The 14,007-nt window shown below is 44.6% G+C and overlaps 1 protein-coding gene across 4 annotated transcripts in view; it reads right to left on the bottom strand.

The window, feature by feature from the left end:
• Nucleotides 1–4,168: 4,168 nt before the first annotated feature.
• Nucleotides 4,169–14,007, bottom strand: part of SLC15A2 (solute carrier family 15 member 2) — a 39,180-nt gene continuing 29,341 nt past the window's right edge. For all 4 annotated transcript variants that reach the window (XM_049810250.1, XM_049810259.1, XM_049810269.1 and 1 more), the window contains 6 exons: nucleotides 12,267–12,313; nucleotides 10,503–10,613; nucleotides 9,010–9,106; nucleotides 6,393–6,539; nucleotides 5,247–5,351; nucleotides 4,169–4,369 (listed from right to left, as the gene is read on the bottom strand). In XM_049810250.1, the coding sequence (XP_049666207.1) occupies nucleotides 4,193–4,369; nucleotides 5,247–5,351; nucleotides 6,393–6,539; nucleotides 9,010–9,106; nucleotides 10,503–10,613; nucleotides 12,267–12,313 (684 nt within the window). In that variant the 3' untranslated portion in view covers nucleotides 4,169–4,192. The remainder of the gene's footprint in view (nucleotides 4,370–5,246; nucleotides 5,352–6,392; nucleotides 6,540–9,009; nucleotides 9,107–10,502; nucleotides 10,614–12,266; nucleotides 12,314–14,007) is intronic.

The following is a 14,007-nucleotide window of genomic DNA, read 5'->3' as shown; positions in this document are numbered from 1 at the left end:
TTTCAGCTGTTCATTGAGGACTTGGGTAGATCTTGACCAAATAGCCCTTTCTTTCCTCCTTGCCTGTCAGTCTCCAGCCTCCTTGCACAGTCTCTCAGGCCAAAGCCAAGGGCAGTGAAAACTTTTCCTTTCACTCACTCACATTTCACTTTCACAATAAACTCGCATCCAAGATCACTGCTCAGGAAAACTATGTCTTCCACCAGGGCAAGCCCTGCCCCAGGCTACCTTGTCCAGCCCCATTTAGGTCTCTAGAAAGGAACCAGCTCCTGTGCCTGGCCAGGCTCCTGCTTCCCAGCCAGCGCTGACAGCACACACCAGCTGTATCCGAGCCAGTCCCATGCAGCCCTCCCAGGGCTTATCTTCTGGAATCCTCCAAAACTCATCTTCTTGGAATTGTGGGGCTGTGGGGAAAGGGAGAGGGAAGAAAAGAGAGATGCAAGCCCCTTGAGCTGCACATAGCAGCTTGCTACCTAAAGGCATTCAACTGCCTCAGAAAGAGCAGCTTGCTACCTAAAGGCGTTCAACTGTCTCAGAAAGAAGAGGTAAATTTAAGGAACCCACAGCCAGTAAGTTGTTTTGCTGAGTCTGAAATCTCATTTTTATGCTTATCTCATGCAAAGCTGGAAATAACACTCGCCACGCTTACAACCTGCTAAGGGGAAAAATGTGTTGAGTAACAGCCAGTGCAAGTGAAGGGAAATTTGCTGCACAAAAAATCTTTATCAGAAAGCATCCTTCAGAAAAACAGATAAATACACATACTTCCACAGTGAAGCCAAACCCCTGCAATCTCCATGAAGGCTTGTGCAGCAACATACTTACAGATCCCCACCAGCTCATTACCGTCCCTTAGCTGGAGATGATAATTTCTGCAGGTCAGCCTCCAAAACTGCTGGTGTGAGCTTTCCCTAACCTGCTCCAGGGCAAACTCCACCAACAGCTGAGACTCCCTTCAGTGACAAAGCTGGACAGGCAGCAGGCTGCTATTTCTCTGCAGAGGTGTACATAACTTTACATATACTATCACTATTTTGGCTTCTCCCTCTGATCCTAAATTAAAGAATCGGGAGGAATAAGGAATATTGTTCTAAAATTGGGTGTTAAGAGCTGTGCATGGCCTCATCTCTGAGCTGACTGTATGGAAGAAAACCCAGAGACCTCCATACTCCACAGAATCAGGTCCTAAATCTTCGATCCAGTCTTGAGTCCGTTTGAAAGTGATTAAAGGGCTCTGAGGATGGAGTTGTGGCTCTAAAACTGGAGAAGTGCTATGCTGAATGTGCTATTTTGCCACCTTCTCCAGCTACAGCAGGGGCGGCTCTTCATTACAGCCCCCAGCCTGCTCCTGGCTGGTTGTCAGCATGCCCAGTGGAAATCCCTCCAAACTGCCGGTGCATTTCAAATAAACGGGTCCAATTAGCAAAGCTTTACAACTGCAGCTGAAACGGTGGGGAAGGATCATACCAGCAACCAAGCAGGCAGATCGGAGGAGGACAAAACTTCCAATAGGTGATGACGAGCGAGTGGGAAGAAGTAACTGTGTCAGCTGGAAGAGAAATGTGAACAGAGCCTTACACTCCCTCGGGCAAGCAATTCCCTGGAGGGGCTGCAGGAGCAGCCCCCAGCCTCATGTTAGCACTTCATTTATAACATTGCCTTCCTGTTCATAACCTTCCCAACTGTGAATTGCAATTTTTCTCCCCCCAGCATTATGGTGATGGTTTGGAACACGGAGATGTTTGGAAAGGGACAATTTGGCATCAGGAGTCTAAAAAGCAGATACAGATGACATCCTAAATGTAGCTTTTATGAGTTTGGAATGATTCCTTTAAATTAAGCTCAGAGTGTGTGACAGCTTCTGGTAGTGCCGCCAGTAAGGAAATAAAACAAAAATCAAAAGGTTCTTGAGCATATGTAGTCTTAAAGATTGTGTCCTCTGGACACCTTGCTTTCCCTTATACCACTCTGAGCTGCGATGTACCAAGTGCTTCCCAAGGAAAGTGCTCCAATAATTTTCAATTGTCTCTTCACCACATATGCCCTCGAACCCCAACACACTTCCAAATTCAGGGCTTATAAAAAATTAAATGCTCCAATAATTCTAAATTGTGTTTGTTCAGTGCTACTGGAGCCTGTCCATTCCTTCAGTTTAGGGATTTTTGTTTGTTTTGTTGGGGGGGGGGGGGGGGGGGGGAGAAATGCTTTCTATTAGCGCTTCAAATTGGAAGCTGGTCAAACAGCATCATAGCAGAATGATTCAGCAGCCTCTGAGCTCATTCACAGTGTATCATAAAACAGGATTAGGAAAACAACAATGCCTGGAGGAGAAAAAACCCACACAAAGAATTGCGGCAGGAGAACAATACCAGAAAGGAGCAGAGGGAATAATCCTCACTTGGCGTCTGAGGAGCAGGTTGGATGACCTAATAGATGGCTTTCAATGCCCTTCATTCCCTGCTGAGTCGCAGGGTTCAGCTGTCCGGATCCAGCCACCACAGCTTAATAAATGGCTCTGCATTGACTGAACCACATTAAGTGTTTCTGTGTGCACACCCGCAGCCTGTTGTCACTTACGTGAGGCCATGGTCCTCCTCTGGCACAAGACCCAGAAGCTATTTCACAGCAGGCAGGAGCTTATACAGAACTGGCGGTGGAATTTCATGACCATTTACAACAGGAAGCAAAGGAAACAATCTGAGGCTATGAGTCTTCCAGTTATAAACCAAAAGGTGGGGTTTTCTCACTCTTACTCAAAAAGACATACACACAAGGCAGCACATTAAAGTAGCAGAGGTGTCAAGCTAAGCGTATTCCCTAGCACTGTCCTGAACAGGAATTAAATTAAACATGTATTTCATGATCTCCTGAATCAAAGCATCAGCGACCACATATGGCCAATGCCAAGACGGAAGAGGAAAGCATCATTTAAAATCTGTTCTCTGTGAACCTGAAGATCCTATTGACAACCTCGTGGTAAATTAGGCCATACCTGTTACAACTGCAGCCTTGGAGCAACTGAGGAAGGCAGGGAGTCTCTCAAGAGTTTTACTAGATCAGCAATGGTTGAATTACTTCTATGCAGAACATGAAATCACAGCTTCACGCAAGCAGGGAAAAATCAGACAATTATATCACAATTCCGATAAAATAGCTACATCCAAAGTTTGGTAGAGAGACACAAAAACAGGGAGGAAAAAGAGAAATCTCCTATGCCATGGTCTCCTCTTGCAGACTGAAAAAATGATAAAGTGCATCCTTGTTTAACTCACTGCAGGATGCCTGGAATTTTATAGAAACTGCTGCAACGTGTCTCCCAGTGGGGAATAATTGAAGCATGAGATAAGAAATCAGCCATATCCTAACTTGCAGTGACAGGTGCTGTAAAAGGAAATGCCCAATAAAGGCTTAATATATAGGAAGATGGCAAATAACTGCCTGGATTTCTGAAATAAGAAAGTGTAAACCAATTCTTTAATCATGTCTAATCAAAGAACACCATCATTTGCTAAAAACTTCTAGGAAAAATGGCTATCAGAGAGATGGTAGCATGCATATCTTCTTCAGTAGTGTTTTGGGAATATTTTAGCCTGCGGAATTTAATTCCCTGTTATTACTTCTGAGCCTGGAGGTGAAAGTCATAAATCAGGACCATTCATAACATGCAATAATAGGGTGAAATACTCATAAGGAGAGTTACATGATGAAATCCTTTGGGATTCTGTGTAACACTTCCAGTTCTTGATGATAGCATTAAAAATTCTGTCAGTAACATCTATTCTTCCCTAATTCCTATACTGGGTTTTCATTCTTTTCTCCCAACATCTCCAAATTTTGCTGTCATACAACATTCCTTCCACCCTTCCTCCCCGCTGCCCTAAATATATGTTTAAAACAAAATCATAGGAAAGCATTCCATGCTTAAAATGATGGGCAGGTTTTAAATTACAATGTATTTACTTATAAGGGCTTTTAATACCAGGGGAGCTTTCCCAGGGAGTTTTGTTCTGATTTCAGGACCCCCACTGTTTATATAGAGGGCTATTTGGTCCCATTTAGAAGGTGGCTACATTTTGAGTAATAAAGACTGCAATGCTATAAAATATAATAACATTGTCTCCACCCTTCTTTTACCCTCCCATCTACTGTGTTTAAAAAAAAAAAAAAAAAAAAAAAAATCCCAACCCATGTGTTAGAGCTTTGTTTTCTGAGTAACGAGACTAATCATGTTTCCTCTGCTTGAGGTCTCTCTCTTCTCTTCCTTTTCTTCTAGGTCCTCTGGATCCACACTGACATAGAAATATCCCATGACGGAGAAAATAATGCACACAGCAAAGAGGAGAACAGTGAACAAGACAAATTCAGCCCACTAGGAAAGAAAAAAGAACAGCAGGTCAGGGGACCCCAGACTTTCAGTCCAAAGGATTTCTCTGCACTTCCAAGAGCTTTTTGAAGAGCTGGGTGAAAATTACTTTTTAGCTTCAGAAATTGTTCACAAGATAGAAACTTTCTCACCCTGTTTTCTGGTAAACTCGTGTACACATTATGTAATTGTGAATATGTGATATACTTTGAAACAAACCAGTTTTAGATTGGGCTAGTTTCATTAAATCTTTTCTTACAAATCTGTCCTGACTGGAACATACCTGCCTGGGCTTTTTGCCCACAGGATGCCTTTGGGAGAGGCAGTTTCATGTTAGCCAGAAAGGAGACCCATTTCACACCTTCATGCCATCAGCCCAGAAGTCTGATACCTTGAATTAAACAAGCTCTGCATCACAACCTCCCCATGCAAGCCTGACATCTCAGGGGTGCCAGAGGCAGCTGGCCCTGAAGGAGTCCCAAACTAGACGCTTGAGGATGCTACCTGCCCACTGGGCTAGCTGGATGAAGGCAAGCTGCTTTCATTAAGCAACTGCAACATGTGGCTGGCATTGTGTCGAGGCTCCAGGCCCAAACACAGCCTGCTTGGCTAGAGCTGAGCTCCAGCAACTTTATTGCAGTGCAGGTCACTATTATTTATTGTCACTGGGAGGCTTAGGGAGAGCCATTGCTCCAGAGGGCAACACCGCTCCAGAGGGCAAAGCAGAGCCCTGGCTGGGAGGCAGCTCGGTGCAGGCTGCCACCACACCACTGCAGGAGCCTGGGGCTGTGCAGAGAAGCTGTGGCTCCAGGACACAGACATTCAGAAGCACCATCCAGGCCTGTTTTAAAGCAATACCTCCATTTTAAGAGCCGAACCATACCTGTGCCATTGGTGCAGCCTGTGCAACAACGAGCACAAGGGTATTCCCAACAGCCACTGTGAGCAGCCAGCCTGCCTGTAGCACCGACTTCATGCTGGCTGGAGACTGAAAAGAGAAGGGCCTGGTCAGTAGGTATCATGCTGCGCCCTTCTGCCCTGGTTCACCCTGTGATGTCCTGCCCAGTGTAGGTGTCACCAGGCTCAGCCTAGGAGGAGATGGTGGAATTTCCTCTGCACAGTCTCCTCTGTGGTTAATTTCAACAGCTGCATACAAGGAGTCTTCAAAACATGTCCTCCAGGAGGACACATGAAGGAAAGAGGAGATGCTGTGGTTGCAGAGCTGGATCCTGATCATCCCCAACCTGCATCGTCTGAAATTGTACGATCAGGAACTTCAGGGAGCCACACAAAAAGCCCTGCAGCTTGGAGTCTGGTGCCATGTGGCTGTACACCTTTGGAAAAGAGACTGGATCTTGATGTTAAACTTCCTGCTGATGACAAATTTTCCAGATCTCATGACAGATTGTCCCACTGGTTTATATTAATAAACATCTGCACTTTACTCCAAGGATAAATTTGAGTAGCTTCAGCTTTTTGATCTTGTAATGTCTCAGTCCCCTCTCTTCATAAACCTTCTCCCCAGACAAAAATCAAATCATCCCTTGCACACTCGTTACCTCTTGCTCCCTTGTTACAGACTCGTGTAGGCTTAGACCCCTTCAGTCTCTCAGCTTAAAGCAGGTTCCAAGCCCCCGTGCCACCCTGTAGTCCTTGAGGTACCTTTGCCTTTTTATCACTCGAAAATACGTACCACAAACTATTTCACTGGGAGAAAAACCTGGTATTACTGTATTCAGAGCTTTCACATTAAAATAAGCTTCTATCCAGTTCTGTTCTATGTTCTCAGCTTTACCAGAAAAGGAGTTTCCTAAATGTAATTGAGCACAGGTATCTTCAGAGTATGAATTAATTTAGCTTGAGGGCACCCAGTAATCTGTGTTATAATCCCACTTCTAGCTGAACCACAGATAACATTGTCAGTAAGCATCATGCCAGAGGACGTATTACAAGTCAATGACAGATGCAGGAATACATCCTGAAGTCTAATTGTAAGCCTAATCTAAAGTCTAATCTTTAAGTGGAGTACCTGAGAATAGGAGAAGGCCAGACCTGTAATGGAGAACATCACCTCCCCAGCAGATATTAATAAGTATTGTGGTAACTGCCAAGCCATATGGACATTGTTGGCTTTGATGTCTTCTGACTTCCACGTCTTAACATCACCTCCAGAAACCTAGCAGGAAAATAAAGGCACATTGATTAGTTGCTCAAAGATCAGATCCTTCTTAGCCTGGACTCCAATACCAACTTTACCAAAGTGAAGTTTTAAGTAAAGGTAGAAGCAAAGCTCTGCCCTGGAAGCAAAACTCTGGGTCTGGCCCCTGCCACTTCCAAGCCTGTTGGGAACGGGCTGACTCCTACTGCACAGCGTAGAGGATGGAAGCATCCCAGCTCATTCATATGCTGCAAGAGTCGCATGAGTTATTGCAAACCAACAAGTTGCCTTCTGTAGTGGGGCTGGGAAAAGTCTGTGTGGTACTTGTGCAGGGCCTGTGACCTGCTGCTGTTCCCAGGGCCAGAACAGAACAAGAGGATAAATGCTCATTGCAGCCATGTGGCCACTGCTCCCTTTTCATCAGCACTGTACAAATCCCCTACCATAACAGTGCCACCCAAATAAATCCAGTTCAGGAACACCAAGAGTGGCAGAGACTGCCTCATATCAGATGTATTCAGATAGTTACGGTAGCTGTATTCATCATTCTTTTTGTTTGCTTTCCCAGGTGTAATTAATACTGTCTCTGATGCACAGATGCTCAGAGGCAGAGAGAGATTTGACTAAGTAGCTAGGAAAACACTAGGCTGAAATGACTTCAGGCAGAAAACCCCGTGTTTAAGGAGAGTACTTGGGAAAATACAAGGGATGTTTACGAGATGTACTTAATCACCATACAGGGAAGCAAATCAAGAGACTGTATTTTAGCAGGCTAAAAGGGTGAGAGGAGAGCTGTGCATTGCTCTTTAGCCCATAAAGAAATGTCACAAGCACCATACTATAACTGCACACTGAGGAAGGCTGGGTAGAAGGCAGCATCCCCATGATTTAAGTATCACAGTTCAGCCACATTAGCAGACTAATATATGGCATTCTTGGTTCTTCTATATAGCACTCCTGGCAAAGGAGCAGGGCTCAGTACAAATCACTGCAATAATTAAAAATTATCTTGGCCTGGAGCAAACTAACTCTCTACAGAAGGAGGAAACCGCAGGGAGAGAGATGGAAAAACAGAGGGTCAAAATATTAAAAGACTAACGCAGGGTCCAGAAGGGCTGAGGGGCGGAGGCACAGAGCCACCCCCAAGCAGCCATGGCTACAGCAGGGACTTTTGCAGATGGGACAACAAACTGAAATCCTTGCCCACAGGGATATGGGACATATCTATCTCAACTGGCCCTGATGCAGTTGCATTACCAGAGGCTCTGGGGCAATATTCTTAGTGTAATATTCTTCATGCAACTTCTCTATTTGGTTTCTCATCTGGTGAAAGAGGCTTGCAGCCATGGAGGATGGGTCTGGCCAACATTACTTCAAGTGTGTATGTGTTTTATGTACATAAATCTCTGCATTCACAGATGGCAGCATCTGCCCATTCCCTTCCAGGACTGTGCATCCCACTCCAGCTACCAGAGTTAAAAAAAAAAAAAAGCCAGGTGCTTTGCAGCTATATTTTTCCCCCTACGCATTTGGACTCTGCAGACATGAACAGCTCCCATTAATTGCCCAACAGGGAGATGTTACTGCCAGGGAGTAGCTGACAGCACTTTGCTCTGCTCATCACAACACAGTAGTCAAAGTCTCAGAGGGAAGCTTAGAAGTGTGTCCTGTCAGACCTGGTTTGTCTGTGTGCCTGTGCAGTGGAAAGGTTAAAATGGGAACTAAGCTGATCACGTTCATCTCCGTGGCTCCTGCCAGCTGGACCAGGGTTGGAGCAGCGTGCCTAAGAGGCTGGCAGGCAGGGAAAGGAATCCACCCTCTCAGCAGCGCTCATGCCACATCAGGGCTAGGTTGTTCAGAGAACCATGCCTTGACTTTACACTAGGCTCCAAATGAGCTGTACAGACAGTGAGAGGAGGAAAAACAGATGCACAATCATCTCACCAACCTCCTCCCTCAACACTGTCCCTCTTCCCCCCCATGCATAATCCACAGGTCTTGGAAGATCAGCCTTTATATCAGTAAGTTAAACATGAGGATACAGCAGACTGTTTCTGCAGAGTTTTTCAGGTGTGTGTACCACCAGGTCCAGTATTTTAAAGAACACAAGCAAAGTCAGCTCTTGGCAGACTGTAATAGCTCTTTGCAGTGCGCTGGGTCAACGTTAACCGAACAAGGATGGCATGAGACCAGCACGAACCTCAGATCACATGATTTTCCATGGAGGACTTGCATCAAGGAAAAGATCTTCTTGTTTAACCCAAGAGATCTGACAAGATCACAGTGTAAGGTGGAATGAGTACCCACCCACCTTGCTTATGTAGGCACCAAAACTTTTTGCTAACCCTTTTGTAATGGACTGCTTTCAGACGGCTACTGCCCAGGTCTTGCAAGGTGGAGAAAGCAAGTGAGAGTCACAAACATAAGAACAAAAGCACTGCCAAAGACTAGAAGAGAAGGAGCTCGTTACCGTCACAGAGACACTTACGTTAGTTATCACAATGGTGTATGACGCACCGAAGTCGAGCAGCCCTAGCTCCAGGGTGAATTCTCCCATTTCAGTTACGCATTTTCCATTATTATATCTAGATACAATGATGAAGTACAGTATTTCCCAGTTAGTCCCACAGACAAAGAACACAGAGCAGAGCTATCAAACATGCCCCTTCAATAGAGTAAGGAGGGTGTATGACGTAAAGCTGCAGTAATGTTTATGTCAGACAATCACTAGAGTTCTTGTCATCTTTTCCTTCCAGAAAAACTTAGGCACTGACTGGAGTTCACCTAATGACCTGGGCTATTGCTAACATTTTTTAATGGTTTCTGCTTCTTCCCAGCACTGATTTCGTCACCCCCACCCCCCACATTTATGTTCCTTCCAAACTTTTCTCCACTCCTTCAGGAACTGTGGGCCAAACAAGTTAGCCAGGCTCAAGCAGCCTTCAGGAAATCAGAATTATGCACCCACAAGCCACTTTGTTTCCTTTCAGTAGAGCAAATTAGGCTTCATATTTGTTCTTCTGATTTTGGATGTGTGAGACGGCACAGAGGCTCAGCAGCATTGCCACAATGGCTGCTGCATCCTACTAAATTGCAGCAATAAATATTTTGGATGGAGCTGATGCAGAGAAAAGCCACGAAGCTAGTTTTGAAACATTGCAAATGCCAGAAATACCCTACAAGAGCCAACTCCAATGCTGCCAAACCAAGGCCATATGGAGCCCCTGTCTAACAAGCCCAGCCTGCAAAGCCATTTAATGTTATTTGATGTTACCAGCCCACATACCAATGCTTTGTAGTGTGCAATATGAATTGGCCTTTCCCTGAGAGCACCCTAACACTAATTGCTTGGGCCTAAGAGAATATCAAAATAGAGCAGGCATCAAATGGCAGAGGGGACTTCACCGTGCCCCACCTTAGTCTGCTGACAGATGCACAGGAATGGCCAGTCTCTTCCCTTCAGGCCCCCATATAATGTGAATAAAAGCTCAGAGAAAGTTAAGTAAGTGCTGTATCTGGACTTCTTCAAAAGGCTTTTTGGGTTTCCAAAATTCCCCTGACCTGACACTGAGAAAACTTGGATTATGGCCTAAATCGGATCTCATTATATTCATGTCATGGGAATAAAGTTACCAAGCTTTGTCCCTACTGATTTCATCTTACCAAAGCAGTAACAGCTATGGGAAGGGAGCTATCCCAGACACTGTTTGGAGGCTGAATCTATTCAACTGCATATTACACACAGAGATACTGATTTGCTGATGCTTTGCAGACTAAATGTGTGGCGCTTCTACACACACGAGTGGCCTGGAGCACCTGCTCTGTGCAGAGCCGGTAGTTCTGCTTTTTTACAAACATCTGCCCCCACAACCAAATGCCAAGACAACAGCAAGGAAGGTTTTGCTATTTGCCCAAGAAAAGCCCCACTGTATCCAAGGAAAGACCTCAGCAAGAACCTTCAGCAAAGCAAGGGAAACTTACTTGTCCCTCTCTAGCAGTGAGTACTCAGAAGCGCTGTAGTTTTTCTGAACAGCAATGAACCGTTTGCTGTCAATGCTGAGGTTGACATCTTGGCTCAAACCATTAATGAATCTGCAAAGAAAGCATATTTCATTGGGTTGTCAGTCAGGGCAGGAGAAGCATAATATCAGGCACCTTAGAAGAAGTGTGCTCTCTCTCCCAAAGCATTCTGTAACTCCATAGCGTTACAACAGCCTCTCCTGAAAGCTACCAAAATATTCGCCTGATTTGTTGCCCAGTTTTTCAATATAAGATTAGTTTTCCCTGCTGTGTAATTTTACCCTCTTACTCTCTCTCCTGTGAAAAGTGACCCTCACTTTTTGTGGGTTAGGACTTCGAGGCAATCTCTTCTCAAAGACCTTCAAAGATTTTTCCATGGCTGTTTGAGAGGACAGAGCCCCAGCCCACCCCAGGAAACTATAACGTTGGGTGTCTTGATGAATGTGTGCACCATGCTGGCATACTTTCCAAGGAGTTTCTACCCATGGGAAAGAGTTTTCTAGAAAAATAAGGTATTTTCGTAAAACCCATAACTTTAATGGGAATGTTCAGGTTTGGGGTTTTCCACCCAGTATTTAAATGCTTTTTCACATACAAAAGACAGCTTCCTTTTGACAACTGAAAAATTGTTAGCAAAACCAAAGACTTTTCATTTGATCTGACTATGTTTTAAATTATTTTGTGTTTCAGTTCTTAAAATGGGGGTGCTTAGCAAAAGTAACTTTTTAGTGGAAAAATAGTTTCTTCCTAGTGAAACCTCTTCAAAAGTTGTTGAAGGGAAAATTTTGGGATTTTGTCAAAAATGTTCACAGGAAAATATAAAACATTGCTGACTGCAGGTATTAATTAAGCCTTCAAGGTGGTGTTTAGTCAGTAGAAGCCTTCACAAGCGCAGGGCTATGAAGAGATACTGCTGTCCTGCACTGTCAACACAGGTTTTCAGATAAGAGAGTTGGACATTGTTTTATACTACCTAAAGTTTTTGAGGGTTTTTTTGTTTGGTTGGGTTTGTGTTGTGTTTTTTTAAAATTGCAGCTTGCCCAAATCCTCCAGAAAGTCCAGCTAGAATCTTCTTTTTTATTATTATTTTTTTTGGCAAATCTGCTTCTTCTGCATCTCAGCAGCCTCACATAGGTCTGGTAAAGTGGTGCTGGAGGTAACTGTGACCTCAGTGAGATGGCATCTCAGCACAGACCAGCACAGGACTGTTCATGGACTAGCTCAAATTAGGAAAGTAGACTAGCTGCTTACGCAGAGCCAAATGCCCAGCTAAATTGTTTACAAGGATGTAAAATTGTTGCTGTAACCAATTTAGCAGGCATTTGTGCATGAGTTTGGGCGAGATAAATGAACGTCATGGGTTGGCCAGTTCGCAGAGGACAAATGGCAATGGCTCCTTTCCAGATTGCTTCTTTCTGTTCTTTCCCAACGAAGTGGGATGCAGTGAGATGAATTTACCATTCTTCCAAAGGAGATCTTTTATGTTGCCATCTCAGCCCAGACTATCCTAGGCAGTAAGCAGCAATAACGCTCAGCTCTGCATAGCAAGTGTGGGAGATGACACGCTGTCAAGCCTCCACAGCTGACACCTGAGTCTTGCACGAGAAGTATGGACTAGATTCCAACCTGAGAACATCTGAGTTATGTTATATACAGTTTGCACTAGACAAAAAACAGTCTCCCTCACCCCACCACCTCCAAATCCTCAAAAAATGTTATTCCTACCTAACAGCTGCCAAACCGTTTTCTGGCTTTGCTTCCAAGTCTGTAATCTAAAGAGGGGAGGAAAAAAAAAAAAAAATCGAACAAATTTATTAATGCTGTCTTATAACAATGTGTAGCAGAAAATACTAGTGTCTGTGGAGTTACACGTGTCGCAAAGCCCATGGAAATCAGCTGGACTCTCACATAAGTTTTACATTAGGCCACAGAAGTGAAATCCTGGTACAACGAAGCCAACAGCAAAATTTCAGCTCCACCAAGGGCTTAAGATGATATCATACCTTTCTTTTCCTCATCTCCTGTGTAACAAAGGCTACAGAGTTTCAGCCAGTCACCCTTCTACTGAGGCATGTAACACCCTTCAAAAAAGTATTTGTCTTGATCTGAAGATAGCAGGAGAGCATGATCCACATTAGCCTCCTTCAATGATTAGTTACAATTAAACATGAGTGCCTTACTCCTACAAAACCTGCAACCACCTAACCTTCAGACCTTGATTCTTGGCATACTCATAGACTTAACAGAAGCTTAAAGCCAAGAGGATCCACTAGGATTCTGATCATCATGTATCACTCATATTTTCCCTGACCCTCAATATTCAAGAGATTAAACTGTTGTGTGGTGCAGGCAGAGAGCAGGAGAGACCAAGATGCACTGAGCTTGTTTGCACTCACAGTCTCTGCAGACACATCCCTGAAATGGCCACCTGGTTGAGCACACTGAGGAGTGAGAGTGCCTCTCCTGGAGATCACAGCTAGAGCACCAGCTCAATAGTTAACATGATCTACATTCATTCGAGGACAGCCTATTTGGTGTACAACGCTGAAAAAAGACAGTAAGGCACAACCCTGCCCTGAAGATTGTATGTCATACAAAAAGAATACAGAGCAAGGTTCTTGGCTGGTAGAAATCCACAGCTGTGCCATGTCCATTTAAGCTGGCAGGGCACTTTCAGTTTGCACTGCCCACAGACAGAACCCAGGCAAGCCAAAATGGACTGAATCTACTTTCAGAAACTGGCTTTCTCTCAACATTTGCTAGCCCTTTCTCCACACTTTCTTCCTGATGTTAAACACTGAGCTTCTGAGACCAAGGAGCCAGAATTTCAGTATACCTATAAAACATCTATTGTACTTCAGTGTGATATGCTGACCTACAAATAATGTATGCCCTAGATAATAAATAGCCACAGTGAAAAATAAATGTCAGAGCAATAAATAACAAACAACAACATCACTTTTTCCGTGGGAGACACATGGGGATTAACACTCTAGTTCGTTGCAGACAGGCCAGCCAAATTATTACTCGCTTTCATCAATGATCCCCAGAGCTCTCAAATTCATTTCCTGCCTACTCAACAGCCCACAAAGGAGAAGAAACCAATTTCAGATTGGATCCTTCCAGGAAAGCATCCCCACCTGAGCAAGGGGACCAAACCCAGCAGTGAGGGAGGCTGGCATGGGCCATGGCTACCCCAGGGCAAGCCCTGCAACACAGCAGTGATGCTGGCATTGCCTTCCTTGTGTTGCAATGCTGGAAAAGTGAGTATCATTTACCACGCTGTCTTCCACACCTCCCTTATCTAGAGCTGAGAATGACAGGTCAATAGCATCACCCAACAGCATGGCTGTTCCCCAGTGCACGGGAGCCTGCCCGTGCCAGGGTGGACATTAATTTAAGCACAGCCTAGATAGCTAGGGCAGAACACAGATGTACTGAAGCTCAGAGATTGCTTTGCTCCAGC

The sequence above is a fragment of the Accipiter gentilis genome, chromosome 1 (genome assembly GCF_929443795.1).
Source record: "Accipiter gentilis chromosome 1, bAccGen1.1, whole genome shotgun sequence".
NCBI classification, from domain to species: Eukaryota; Metazoa; Chordata; class Aves; order Accipitriformes; family Accipitridae; genus Astur; species Astur gentilis.
This window is presented reverse-complemented; position numbering and strand designations above follow the sequence as displayed.